Source organism: Montipora foliosa, chromosome 11 (assembly GCF_036669935.1).
Source record: "Montipora foliosa isolate CH-2021 chromosome 11, ASM3666993v2, whole genome shotgun sequence".
Taxonomy (NCBI): domain Eukaryota; kingdom Metazoa; phylum Cnidaria; class Anthozoa; order Scleractinia; family Acroporidae; genus Montipora; species Montipora foliosa.
Genome location: NC_090879.1, coordinates 31891963 through 31906962, shown reverse-complemented (window position 1 = coordinate 31906962; position 15000 = coordinate 31891963). Strand labels below are relative to the sequence as shown.

General features: G+C 42.1%; 2 protein-coding genes across 3 annotated transcripts in view; both read left to right on the top strand.

Annotated features, from left to right (window-relative positions):
- Window positions 1-5177: 5177 nt before the first annotated feature.
- Window positions 5178-5741, top strand: LOC137976899 (uncharacterized). The gene has a single exon (XM_068824226.1). It carries the CDS (start codon window positions 5178-5180, stop codon window positions 5739-5741), a length of 564 nt encoding a protein of 187 aa, XP_068680327.1.
- Window positions 5742-9369: 3628 nt separating this feature from the next.
- LOC137974688 (14-3-3 protein epsilon-like) overlaps window positions 9370-15000 on the top strand; it is a 23536-nt gene continuing 17905 nt past the window's right edge. Inside the window, exons 1-2 of one of the 2 annotated variants that reach the window (XM_068821626.1) lie at window positions 9370-9540; window positions 9851-10160. In XM_068821626.1, the coding sequence (XP_068677727.1) occupies window positions 9477-9540; window positions 9851-10160 (374 nt within the window). In that variant the 5' untranslated portion in view covers window positions 9370-9476. The remainder of the gene's footprint in view (window positions 9541-9850; window positions 10161-15000) is intronic. The other variant, XM_068821625.1, reaches the window with a different exon arrangement.

The window sequence follows — 15000 nt, the reverse complement described above, 5'->3', positions numbered from 1 at the left end:
TCGTCAATGTTTTTGTTAACATACAGTTTATTGACTATAAGTTTGACTTTGTTAGCCGTCGATGCTACTATTGGTTCTTAAAGAGGGGTGTAGTAATTTGTATCATAAACTTGATCATTGCACTCTGTGATTTTTCTCTGAGTATCCATGACGACTGTGGTGTTCCCCTTAACGGTTTTTTAATGTTCATCTTCGTGTTTGCGCGAAGCCTTGTAAGTGCTTCTCGTTCTTTTGCTGATAGGTTTTCCTGCGAATCGCAGAACGATGTTGTAGGAATTTCGTTTTTTTTTTCCAAGTAGTTTTCATTCACTTAAGTGCCACTGAAGGTTGTGGTGGCAGCTGCCACTTAGATTTGAATTGGAATGGGTGTGGTTTGCTATTACGATCAGCGAGGAGATTTTCAAGCGCATATTTCTAATGAAGTTGTTGAAATCTATAATTAGACTTCTGTGTGAACCCGGTTTTGGGCGAGTAGGTATGAATTTTAAGCCTTTTGAAAGCAAAGTTTTATCGTCATCAGTAAGCGGGGTATCTGATAGATTCTTTATAAATCTATCATTGTTTTGTTTGTACTGATTTTTGTGTGCCTTGCGTTTTTGACGTCGCTTTTTGCTGTGGCTGAGGGGTCGCGCAGCATTGGCGCGGCTGGAGTCAGTAAAAGAGACACGTGGGCAAAGTGCAACTCTTGTTTTATTTTTGCTTTTAGAAAATACATTTGTGAGAGTTGTCAGTTCGTTAAGTTTAGCCTTGATCGTGCTCAGTTTGTTCTTTTCCACTGGCTGCTTTTTACGGCCTGCCGCGGGTCTTTTCTGGCTGAGATTTGTTCTGGTCAGTGATCGGTTTGTACGTGGCTGACTGTATTCTCTTTTCTGCTTTCTCTCTCTTGAACTGATCAGGGAACAATTGGCTTATCAGCTGTTGTTTTAGACTGGATATGGTCTCAGCGTCTGTTCTGGAGTTCTTTTGCTGTTGGCGTATCAGTAGTTGGAGAAGTTCTTGTTCTCCCTTCTGGCAGATCTTGCAGTTGTAGGCCGCAATCAGTTGTTCGCCTGGTCTTACTAGGGGCCGTTGCCTGTATTGGAGACCAACTGGACAGGAGTTTTTGGCGGCGAATTCTTTTACGACGGTCAGCGATCTTAAACGTTTGGCACGTCTTGTTTCTAGGGAAGCAATTCTGTTCCTCGGTTGCATGATTGAAGCCCTCTGTCTTTTGGCGTTTGGGCGTTTGAGGGAGGTAAGTGTTCGTCTGGGGACTCGATTGGAGAGAATGGCGATGGTGCTTGGGTGTCTCTCATTTCATCAAGGGTATCAGCGACAAAATATCTTCATTGGCATTGGCCATGTTTGGAAGACCGGTTTCGGAATTCGTTGTGGATTCCTTCGTCAGTTGCGTGTTCTAATCGTGAGAGCGGCTTTTTGACCAAGAGTTCGTTTGGGTTGCTTCTGATAAAGCTCTCCGGATGGCGTTCGGATGGGTTTGTGAATTTTAGCTTTGAAATAATATGAGGTCCTAGGAGTATTGATGATGAGATTTGGGGCGGTGACTGGTAGTTCTTGTTTGGTTATGAGTTCCTGAATGGTTTCTTTGACAATTTTTTGGTTGGCGGAAGTTACTCGCTCTTTGTTGACTTTGGTGTAAAAAGTGGTGTCCGAAAGTTGCCGAATTGCATCTTGTTAGTAGAGGTCAGTGCGCCAAACGACTATCGCTCCGCCTTTGTCCGCTGCTTTGATGACGACGTCGTTCCGGTTTTTGAGATTTAGGAGAGCAGTCCATTCTTCTTTGGAAAGGTTGGAAAGTTTGGTGTTGCGATTGAGGTTTAGTTTGATGAAAAAGTCTATTGATGCGAATTGGCCCTCTGGTGGAGTCAGAGTCATTCTCTCAATTTCTTAGACTTAGGCACCTCTGTAGTGACGAGTCCGACTTTAACAGCAAGAGAAGGAAAAATGGAGAAAGACGATGGTAAGTGTCTCAGTTGCTTTAAAAAAATAATGTACGACATATTACCAGTTTCTTTAACAGGCTGATTTGCTAAGTCAGTGCCTTTTTGAAGGTCTTCGTTACAAAACTTCATACCCGATTTCCCTGGCAGATGTTGTTATCATCGGTCACAGGCTGACCACCCTGTCTGTATTGGTGTTGTTGTTATCAATCTATAGAAGAATGAATACATTACGGAGGTTGCGATTTGCTCGGCAATAAAGTTTGAAAGCAAATAATTCAATGGAAGATCAAACAAAGTGTCAACCGAGTCCTGTGTTATGTTTTTCTGGTCGTTCCGAGCTGCTTTAGGCGTCATTTTGCGAGATCTTTTCTCGACCACCAGTTAGAGAGTCAAGAAAGTTGACAAAGCAGGCAACAGAGAGCCGCTGGCCAGTGACCTCGTCTTGTTCAAGCGAGAACTGACACCAAACTAGTGAAATTCTCACCTTAAAAACACCAGCGTCCGATCGATTAGGGATGTCCCCATACCTTGGCTTAATTTGAGCTTCAGTGCAACGCAACCGTTGCCAGGCGTTGGCAAGCCAACAGGCACGTTGCACTGATTGGTAGATTCGAACAGACTCAAATGCTTCGAATTCCTTTGATCTGGTTTTTTGCACCAATCATGTTGAGAGAGCTTTATTATGGATTTCAGGATCGCCTTTCTCGGTGAATTTTCGAAAGATGAAGCTCAAATTCGGCGAAGCTAGGGAAATCATTTAAGAGCGAATTAGGTTTTGTAACAAAGACCTTTAAAAAGGCACTGACTTAGCAAATCAGTCTGCAAAAGAAACGATAACATGTCGTACATTATGTCTTTAAGGTAATGGAGACACTTACTAGCGTCTTTCTCCATTTTTCCTTCTCTGAGTAAGGGAAAGTGCGCCTCCGATGTTTCGGCGAAGTCAGAGAAGCACAAAAACGGAAGCGGGGAAACATATCGCTCAGAGGTGAACTCTCCTCTCAAACACATTTTTAGATCTTTTGAGGCAAGGAAATATTATAAATTACCATCCGAAGTTATGTTATCGTACCCAGACGACTCACGGGCAAAAAATATATTATTTATATCCATTTTGAAAGACTGTGCTTTCATACCGCCTTTTAGAATATTGCGTATATTCCGTGTAGGATCTAGGCCTACGGAATTGCCCATAGTAGTCTCGGATAGTTTTTCTTGCCATGTGCTTTTGAAACCTGGAAAATTTTATGTGTGGAAGTTGTTTTGCAAATTTCTTTTGTGAGCTGGTTTTTATCTCGGAAATCTCCTATTATATGAGGTACCTATCGTGTTTTGCATTTATTTGCTTTCATTTATCCCGAAGTATTTCGTTCAGTAACATTTCAGACATCGCTATTTTCGTTTTTGTTTTAGAACCGCGTTCTTTGTAATGCTTGCTTATGGTTTCCTGCGTGTGTGTCTCATCAGTTGGAATTAAACTGCTATAAGCCAAACTGGAGCTTATATAGTTCTCATACAACGAGATGACGAAAACGGGAAAGATTAAAGTGCCACTACAATGAAAATTTTGCATGTCCTTTTTTCTTTAGATTTTGAAAATAGACGTACTAAATAGGAATCATGCCAATATTTATTTAAAAATTCCCACGGGACTTTTAATTATCGTTTCGTAGTTATTCGGTTTTCGCTGTCCGCCATTACTCGAACGGCAAATGACCGTGAGCGAGGAAAAGGGTTGGGTCTAGCTGGATCACCGGGGTCTGACATCATACGCGCAACACTCAAAATAAACGCGGCTAATTTCCCATGCCATCTATGAGATGTGAGAGATCGCCGAGTTGCTTTTTGCGGATATTATATACATTACTCCTTGATCGACTTGTTCGCTTTTTCAAACGCCACGAAGCGATGCGCGTATGACGTCACAGCCAAGTCTTGCGTGAAGAGCGCTTACAAAATAATCGCAGGCTTCTCCAATGCCATCCGAGTCAGTAATGGCGGACAGAGTTTTAGCGGTTTTTGGCTGGCTATTTCCCGACTTATCTCGCTTTCATCGTTCCAAATTCAAATGCATTGTATTATTTTGAACATATTGACTTAATTGACTAAAAAAAATCCGAAGAGAAAACCAAAAATTTTCGTCGTAGTGGCACTTTAAAGGGAAGAAATCCTCGACAAAAGTGAAGAAAGCGAAGAATTTTTTTTTGTAACCCTATAAACATCCAGCCCAAATTTAAGTAGCCCGCCCAGAATGGCTATGCCAATTGCGGGCTACTATGGTCTCTGTATCGGCTTTTAAATAAAGTGCGTGTTGTTGTTGTTGCGGAATTTGAAGACTTAAAGGATGAGATCGCGGGGACCGAAGGAGCGCCTCAAAATCTTGTTTATTGTGAAGATGCGGCCGGAGAAGCTGAGATTGTATGCGTGTCTGATAGTCCAAAAAACTATATTTCCGGCAAAAATAATGGTAAGAGGTCGTTATTAGCCTAAAATTCAAGTGGTACGTCGCTTCGATCGGTGGTTTCAGACGTTGAGCCTCCTCTATTACAGCAAATTTCAAGTTTTTTTCTACAACAGGAGTCTTTAAGCGGTGCTTCTCCAGCTCAGAACCTTATAGTGGACAGTTATCTCCACTGGCACCGACATCTGTGCCAAGAAATTTATACCCTAATGCGTTTTCGAGCGACCCTTATAGTAGCCACGGGACTTTACACGGGACAGTGGACAGCGAAATAAGCTTAACGTTACCAGACGTCAGTTAGTAGAGAGGAAGATTCAGCCCTGCAAAGTTAACCTGTCACTGCTGAGTCAGAATGGTGCAAGCGATTACGCGCCTTAGAGGAGGAAGAACTGGTAGAAAGGGCGGCGCTGGATAAACGTACGAGGGAGGCTAGGAAAAAGTTGGAAACGGAAATGAATCGTGCCATCCAGAAACGCGAAATTATGCACAAAAAACATGAAATAAAATGCCAACAGGAGGAGTTACAATGTCTCGAGGAAAGGCTTTCAAGGAGTGAAAGGGGTTTTAGAGAGAATGAAACACTAAGGAATCCTTTACCCAGCATGCATCAGAGCAGAACAAGCGGTCAACCACCAATTTCGAGCCATTCGTAAGTCAAGAGAACACTATGGATGGAGTGGTCAGTAGCCGTTTGATTCCACGGAGATAATGCACAGAGTCGAAACAAACAGAATCGAGATCACAACAGAGTCCTTTGCCCAGTATTCACCATAATGAGGCAAGTATCCAGTCAGCGGATCCGAGCAGTGCCCTGCAATTATACAGAGTGTTGGAAAGACAACAAAACGCTATGGATGAAGTGGTACGCGGCCATTGAACATTGTATTATAATTCTCCCTGAAGAAGGTTACAAGCGAGCCAAAGAGATACTACAAAGGAACCTTGGCCAAACGCATGTGGTGACTCAGGCTTTTCTAGAAAGGGTGGTCAGCGGGCCTCCAATCCGAAATCCTGATCCAGAGATCTTATCCCAGCTTGCTCGTGATATGGAAGCATGTCTCTTCGGGTCTACCCAGCTACAGCACACTAGCAATCTTGATTCGATGGATACTCTAAGGAAGATTGTCGCCCGCCTCCCTATCCACCTCAGAGCAAAATGGGCTGAATCAGCTCTCTCTCAGACCACACCAACATTCGAACACCTCATAGAATTTGCACAAAGCCGTGCTGCTGTTGCCAGCACCTACTTCGGTCAAATTGCAACTCAAAGCCGGAGGCCCCAAGAGGTTACAAATCTTCATCCAAGGGCAAAGTTAGCTTCTCAAACAACAGCATGACCTTGGCCACGTTTGGCGATCAATCCCGGAGTAGTGGCCATCCTGGCGGTGAGAGGAACTCTTTAAATGTGTCCTATGTTCGGGCAGTCACCATCTCGAGCCCTGCCATAAGTTCAGAGAATTAACACTCCACCAGCAAAAAAACCTAGAGGATGAGAAAAGGGTGTGTAGTTCGTGTCTCAGTCCAGGACACTTTGTCAAGAAGTGTCGAGTTGCAAGGTTGTGCGGGGTTAAAGGTTGCCAAAGGAGGCATCATCCCTTGTTGCATTCATCAAATTCAGTCCACGAAGTGGTGAACAGAACAGGGCCTGGCCCAAAGTCCAGCCCCCAAGTCCAAACTGCCTCTGGAGGGCCTTCTTAGAATGATGCTACCAGTGTTACTGCAACAAGTAATTTGGCTTCGAGACCAGCTTAAAAGTCAGCAAACCATATACATGATCATATCATCGAAACATATACCTTTCTGGACAGTGGTTCAAACACCACCATGTGCCTGAGTAGTTTGGCTAGAGAGCTTGGAGCAGACTGTACACCAGTGGAGTTCACACTGTCTACAGTCTTTGGAACTCAATGCAAAGGAGGTCTCTAATTATGCCTTGATGTTGTTGGTGTTGCTACTGGGAAGGGAGTTCGCTTAGAGAAGGTTTGGACAACGGAAACGTTACCAGTTACTACCAGAAGCATCCCAACGAGCAATGGTGTGGAGGAATGGCCACATCTCAAGAACATTGATATAGCAGATCTTGTGGACAAAAAAGTAACTATACTGCTTGGCAGCCATGTGCCCGAAGCTTTGTGCCCCCTTGAGGTACGTACCGGGAAAACAGGACAGCATCATGCAGAACGAACATTGCTGGGGTGGACTGCTATGGGACCACTGAAAGGAAGGAGGGATGAGAGTGCCGAAGTTAATTTCATCCATGTTGACCAATCGTTGGGCTGTACTTAATCCGGTAAAGGCCTGGATCCTATACAGTATCAGCTAGAACGCCTTTACAATGCGGCAGATTTCACTAAATGTACAGCTGACTTGAAATAGTGCCTTTCCATGGAGGATCGTCGAGCCACGTCCATTATAGACAGTTCTGTGAAAATGGTTGGTGGTCATTATGAGATTGAGCTCCCCTGAAAGTGTGAAACCCCTTACTTACTTGACAACAAGATCATGGCAGAAAGAAGACTACTGTTGTTGAAAAAACGACTGAAGAGGGACCCTAGGTTCCTTGCAAAATGCAAGGAAACTATGGAAGACTACGTTGCAAAAGGAGGGACTATCGCCAAAGATCCACCCTCTAAAGATGATACAGCTGGTCCTGTTTTGTATTTGTCACATCACTCTGTTGTACATCACCAGAAATCAAAAAAGGTTAGGATCGTGTTTGGCCAAGCTGAATCTTGTTTTAGACCAAGGTATTGTTAGGGTTGCTGGTCGTTTGGACAATGAACTGCTTTGGGCAGTGAGCTGAAGCACCCTGTGATCTTTCCTTCTGACCATCATGTAACAAGACTTATAGTCCGCTATCTGCATGAATGAAACGGCCACTCCGGGACTAATCAAACCTTGGCTGTTGTCCGCCAACATTACTGGGTCATCAGAGGGCCAAGCACAGTAAAGCGTTTTGTCAGTGGGTGCATTCCATGCCGTCGTCGAAACCAAAGCCCTGGTACTCAGATCATGGCCCCGCTCCCTCCAGCTCGTTTGACTCCTGGGATGCCACCATTATCATCTGTTGGTATAGATTATTAAGATCAAATGGAGACGCTCTGCTCTGGGTGCATTTTTACTTGCCTGGCAATCAGGGCAATACACATTGAGATTTCTCACGACCTTACAACAGATTCCTTTATGCAAGCAGTGTGCCGATCTGCAAGTAGACGAGCCCCCGCCCTCCCTCCTCCAATAGAGCTATTTCTGGGACCAACTTCAAGGGTGCTGAAGCTGAGGTCAAACAAGCCTTGCTGGCATGGAACCAACAAAGAATCAGCGACCAAATGAGGGCGAAGGGCATGGAATGGCTCTTCTCTGCCCCGAGCGCTGGTCATGTGGTTGGCATATGAGAGCGCATGATCAGATCTGTAAGAAAGCACCTGGGATACTCTCGTTCGGAATTGTTTGGTCGATGACGAGACTTTATACTCACTGTTAGTTGCGAAACCGAGAAGATAGTGAACGATCGCCCACTCACTCGGCACTGTGACGACCATAAAGATCCTTCGGTTCTAACGCCCAACACTTTACTTCTGTGCTACAAGAACCCATGCAGCCCTACAGGTGGTCGACCAGTGGTGCATAATCCTAGGCCCAGTGAACGGTGGAAGCAAGCTCAAACTATGGCTGATATGTCGTGGGCTAAATGGACCAAGGAGTACATTCCCACACTTCAAGAGAGGCAGAAGTGGCTCTACCCGAAACGCAATTTAGCAGTGGGACGAAACAGTGACGAAAGTTCACCAAGAGGCCGCTGACCGGCTTGGTTTGGTTGAAGAAGTCTTCCACGATGCAAAGGGAAATGTTCGACGAGTTGTTGTGGGTACAGCTGGTGCAAAATGTCTTCGGGCGGGATGCGAGGAAACTATGTCTTTTGGAAGGGGACCTTTCGAATCCCGAATCTATTCAAGAGTAACTGATTAAATAAACTGTCCGTCAAGGAAACTGTGTTCATGCATGTCTAAAGGACAGTGTCAGTAAATTTGATATAGTGTTGAATCACCTTGGAACCCCTTTGGTGATTACTTTGTTTTCTATTTGGCATGCGGGCCAAATGTATGACATTGGACATTAATCTCTCTTGCCATGTGCTTTTGAAACCTGGAAAATTTTATGTGTGGAAGTTGTTTTGCAAATTTCTCTTGTGAGCTGGTTTTTATCTCGGAAATCTCCTACTGCATGAGGTGCCTATCATGTTTTGCATTTATTTGCTTTCATTTATCCCGAACTATTTCGTTCAGTAACATTTCAGTCATCGCTATTTTCGTTTTTGTTTTAGAACCGCTTGCTTTGTAATGTTTGTTTATGATTTCCTGCGTGTGTATCTCATCAGTTGGAATTAAACTGCTATAAACTAAACTGGAGCTTATATTCCGTGTTTTAGAATGTTCCGTATGTTCCGTGTTTCAAAGTATTACATATTTTTCGTGTTTCAGAATATTCCATATATTCCGTATTGTAGAATATTCAGTGTATTCCGCAATTCTGCCGTTCCATATTTTCCGTTCCATTGAATGTTGTTACCCGATCGCAGAGGTCATGGGTTCGAATCCCGTTGGAGCCATCTGAATTTCTCAGGTGTCTATAAGCTGACAGCGAAAATTGTTCAGCTAATTGCGAGGATCACTCAGTTCTTTCATTCGTTTATAACACGCACTTCAAATATACATTCATTTTATTTCATTTCGAGTCGGTTTTATTATGATCAGCAAATCGGTGACAACTTTGTTTTTTGTTCTTGTTACGAACCATCATAATGAAGGAAGATGAAGAAAACCTAAAACAGAGCAATCTGAAAGGGATGAGAAAAAAAAGCGTGATAAACTGGGACAGGTCGGGAAAGAACTTGTGGTAGATGGCCGCTACAAGCTGGCTTGGTTGCCCCGACGACACGGAACAATGAACGTCACAAGTCACGTGCCGGTTGCTTTCACTGTTTCACCGCGCCCAGCGTCCATCTTGAATCGGCAAGGAGCTGTTGTACGATATTAATCTGAGGAAATCTCCCTTAAAATTGAACCATCTAAATGGAAGAAAAAGAAAACATTGTTTATAAAGCCAAGTTGGCAGAGCAGGCGGAGCGTTATGAAGGTATTTTGCGACATTTTGCAGATTCCGTGCTGTACCGACTTGTAATAATACTGATATGGATCATTGCTGAAGTTTTGTTGTTGCCTGCCCAATCACTTTATCATCAGTTTTAGTTCGTATCCAGTTGTGATTATATTTACACCAGTCCCTTTGTATGTCAAGAAAAAAGCTGACTTTAAATCGAAAAGTACTATAGTTTTGCGATGGAATCGCGTATTGTTTACCCACCCTGTCGGTTTTTATCTGCGTTTAAAAGTTTTAAGTTAGGCGTGTGATGGAAAACCAAGACCCTCTTTGTCCTTTCTTGTAGATATGGTGCAGGATATGAAGCAAATTGCTGAAGACATGGGAAAGGAAGAGCAAGGGCTTTCCACAGAGGAGCGGAATTTGCTGTCTGTGGCATACAAGAATGTCATTGGGGCAAGAAGAGCCTCTTGGCGGGTTCTGTCCAGTCTGGAGAAAAACAATCCCGATCCTCAAAAAGCGAAAATCATAAAAGATTACAGAGAAAAAGTGGAGCAAGAATTGAGAGACATCTGCAATGAAATCTTGGGTTTACTGGATAATCATCTCATAAAGTATGCCAAAAAAGCCGAGGAAAAAGTATTTTATAACAAAATGTGAGTATATATTTTGCCATTCTTGATGTACATTACTAATTGTTTCAAAGAAAATGACACCATAGTATGTACATCGCTATTTGTATCGGTCTCTGAATCTATGATATCTTTTTAACGATATCCCAGGGTTTTGCAGGTGGTCATTTGCTGACCGTCTACTCCATGCGTTGTCCACACCGCGTACAAAATTATTCGAAAACGTAAATTATACATACAGTTTTTAACACTCCTGACGGATGCAAGTTTTCTGTAAGCTTAAATATTTTAAAGGGGTTGGAAATAATATTTATCATATGGCCCCATACGGCCCTGTGCGTGCTTTCATTGCAAAACTATTGGGAAAATCTCTGATGAGGGCCGTACCCATTAGGGTGAGCAGTGCCGGAAAAAGCTGTGCGGACCTAATAGGAACACGTACTGCTCTGTGCGATGCAATGTTTGGGGATTTTGTCGATTTTAAATATACAAGTAATTTACAGCCAGAAAAGCAAATGCAAACAACATATTAGATAAATTTTCTGTGCAGATGTTGTTTATTTTGTCCTAACTTCACCTTCGCAGTGCTCATAATTAGTGTAAAGAGCCCATATGATAAAATGCTTATTGACTGAGTTTAGGTCTGGCCAGACTGGAAAATATTTGGCTTTCAGTCGTGGCGCATGGACCTCGCCGCGCTCGGTCCTTACGTCATAACCTCAGGCCAAATTTATTCCTGTCCGGCTCTCCCACTCAGTCAATAAGTACATATTCTTGTCTTAATCTCGGTAATTACAATTTAAGTACAAACTGTTTTCTTTAACATCTATGTATCAATCTAATGATTTCTTTTGGATTATTCCTGACATTCAGTAAATACTACAATGCAATGACTTCTACAATGCCATTGCTACTAAGTGCATTTGTAGCACTGGTATCGTATAAGTCTTCTCGAACCAAATTCTTGGTATAAAACCACTGTCTTGCACTATACCTATTTTCTTCATTGTGGGTAGCTGTTAATGCTGATAACTATTGTAAAGATATTAATTTTTGTTAAAGACACAAACTCTCCCTTTGACAAGGTGGTACTGTAGCTGCATGCCATGGTTAGAGGACACACCTCTTGCCATTGAGATGTTTGAGATGTGTCTGCTTTGAAGTTGTTTTGATGGCTTTGTAGTTTTAGTTATTCAACGTGCAACTTCTCTTTAATCTCAAGAAACAAGTCTGGTTTGACTTGAAATTGCTTGATTTAGCTGAATTTTGAATTCATTTGGGGTCCAAAGCTGAATTTATTTAACTTATTATTGCCTGGGGGGGTGGGGACTCCCTTGTAAAAAGCATGGAGTTGCTTGTCGGAAATTTTGACAAGAACCTGCAAGAGGTACCAAGAACCTGTCTTGTGGGCGGGCCATGAATTATTTTTAACTCCTCAAGGCTGTGCTCGAAGGAAGGGCTCCCGAGCATTTCAGCTGGGTGCCCAGCCTTCCAAGTTGGTTGCCCAAATTAATTAATTATTTATATAATTAATAATCTGTCTCTCAACAAAACATTGCTTCCTCTGCTCTGGTGATCGTCGCACTCACTAGTGCAAGAAAAACGTGCAACCCGTCAATTTTTTCACACCGTACTTGAAAAAGACGAGAAAAGTGGCAATGCCACCGATGTTTTTCAGGTTTAAAAGTGGAAAAGTAAAGATTGTGGCAGCTTTATGTAAAGACGTTTGGATCTAATACAGGTAAACCTTTTTACTGGCTAGTTGGGTTGAAAATAAATTTTCAAAACGTGAATCAATGCCGCTTGATTCCCTTGGAGCTTTTGTGAAAACTGCAGTGAAACCAGACAGTGAAACCATCACGACCCAAAAGCTATTAATTTTTTTCTGAGCAAGTCATCTTGATCTGTATGCAGGGGTTTCAATAAGCACCGACGGCCGACGAAAAGCGTCGGCTGCATCGCTCAGAGAAGTCGGCTACTTTTTACCCTACATTGAATTAATTGAAGGATTCCGTCAAACCTGAAGTAAAATTAATTTTTGATCGACTTGAATGTACCTTTTTTTAACCTCAATTTCAAAATAATTATCAGATTTGATATTGCCATCTTTGAGCTACAGTGCACGGCTATAACTTTTTTCCGCATTTTGGCCTAGACCAACCGTCACATTTTTTACGTAATTCAATTACGTTTAGTTACGTCCCCAAACATATCAAGACGTTTAATGTAAAACAGGTCGTTATTGAGTAATCGTTGCATCAAGACTTGTTTTCCAAAAACAGTAAATTTTTCGTTAGTTTCATCGGTTAAGCCTTTTTGTTTGTTCAGATTAAAATGACATATTCTTATCGTTCGACAGAACTGATTTCTCATGTTGAGAAATGTTGAAATTCGTGCTTGAAAAAACGCGCAAAAAAGGTTTGCCGTTCCCGGCAGCTTGAAATTGGTAGTAATGATGACATGAAGTTGTCGAAACATCATATAACGTTAAAAATCGTTAATTTTCCTTTTGAAATGGTTTTCCAAATCTTTCTCCGCTGGAAATCATCAAAAGAATGCACTTAATTGCACACTCAGTGTCTCTGTTCATTAGAAATCTTCCTTCATCTTCAGTGCTGGAAATCACATTTCAGAGCTTCCAGATTTCACAATCGTCTGGGGGAGCATGCCCCCAAACCCCCTAGACAAAGGGGCCTAACGGCCCCTTCTTGATACAGTCGGCTACTAGACTCAAACCAGCTGCCTACTTCAAATTTTATTGAAACCCCTGTGTATGAAAATCATCTCCACAGGACAGACCTAAAGTATTTTTTCCTTATATTATAATAATACATACTTAATTGACCACTCCCCGTAGGGGCTTTTCAGGGCCAATGAAACACAACCAACCAAAACAACAGAACAGAACCACACAGGTGGAAGGTTAATGACACTGAATAAATGAAACAAAACAAAAAATAGTAGCATCACACATCCTGAAGCAAATGTATCTTTCCTAGCACTGTTTCTGCTTTGTTTTGTCTTGTGGTGTGTTTAATTCATGTACACTTGAACTTGGTTTGGATTAGACCACACTGTTGCTATGGAACAGCTAATTTTAACTGGTATGCTAGCTAATATGCATTAAAGGCAATGCTGGAAGTTCCTGCTGGATGTGGGATGTCTGACCAAGAATCACTTTAAAATTTTAGGTTAGGGTCTGCCAGGATTGCCAAGTATAGAAATGCCTTCACGTTTGTTGCAAATATAGTCGAACCTGTATTAAGTGGCCACCCTCGGGGAGTTGCTAAATGACCGCTTAATCCAGGTTGCAAGAAACATGGCTCAAATACAATCAAAATGCTATTTGTGACCTCTCATGTGAAAATGTTCCCAAGGACTACAATGTAGCTATTCTGAGGTGTGTAGTCGTGAAGTCTCCATGAGAACAGAATGGGAAGTCGTGCTCACGAGTTAAGGAGACGTTCTTAAGTAATAGTGACTTGTGAAGACGGAATTGGAGGTCGTTTGCTTTCCTCAAGTAGTCGTTCGAAAATGACAGGCACCTGTGAGATCAGCTCGGGTTATTCATGAGAGAGCAAAAATATTGCCCACCGTTCGAACAAGTTTTGAGTTTTCGCCATTGTTATTCAAACAACTCAAGCAACAGGAAACAATCAAGTGTTAAGTTTTGCACTTTCATGGGCCATGGTGTTATGAACTTCATAAAACACTGTTGCAAAACTCAAGTCATTAACAACACTTACTGTATAGCAATAATTGGAAGGTTAATGCTGCAAGGGCAGAAAAGAAGCTGCTGGAGAACCCTGATAATAGTAATATTCTCTCGCATATGCTTAGCTTCAAAGTAACGCAACTATTTGTGGCACGTTGATCAGAACTGTTTTTGTTCTGCCTATATTTGGAAGCGATGAAATGTGCGCTTTAAATTGACACAAAGAACGGGAATTAAAACAAAAAGATCCGAGATTATTTTCTTGAAGTTTCACGCTGTCTTTCCAAAACACTGCAGACTCTGGTGATTTACACTCGAAACATGCTTTTCGCTGGCATGAACTGAGTCACCTGGTGGTGCCCTGTTTTTAAGGCGTAGGGACATGATTGAAAGGAAGAAAATCGCTTGTCTGTAGCACAAAATTTCGAGTATACATCAATTATTATGGATTATAATTCTTATCTTTGAAACCGGAAAATGTAAAGTTTCTTCTTTGTGGCAAGAGTCGCGCATGTGACCTCGTACTGATCAGGTTCTTGTGTTTGTTACTCCAAGTAATTTTGTTTTTCCAAATAAATTCCTTTTTATTGTAGCTGTCAGTCAAAACATCATTTGCTTCATCTTAGTTTGATGAAATTCAGACTAAGATGAGCAATTGCTGTTTGTACAATCAGCGAAACCTGTTATCTGGTGAGGACGTTAGGGTGCTTTAAAAAAAGTAACGAATCTACCCAATTGTTGTTTATTTCAATTCTTTGATTAAATGTAGTGGATGTATAATAATCTCCTTCTTCAAGCAGCCAGAATTTCATGAACTTATGTACCAGTCAAATCGAAACTTCAACATCCCCCCCCTCCCCCGGGCATACCCATATTGAGCATGTGGTCAATAAGGTCTCGAGGAAATTGGGTGTTTTTAGGCGTTTGAGAATTTCTATTCTCATGGCTGCTGCTGAACGCCTTTACAAGACAATGATTTTACCCATTTTTGATTACTGTGATGTGGCCTGGCACGGCCGCTTTAAAGCTAACTCTGATGTACTCGAGAGTTTACAGCATAGAGCTGCGAAGTTAATTTTTCCAAATTCTGGTCTCGATACTAAAGAGCTGAATGCTACTTTGGGTCTAGTACCCTTGATTAATAGATGA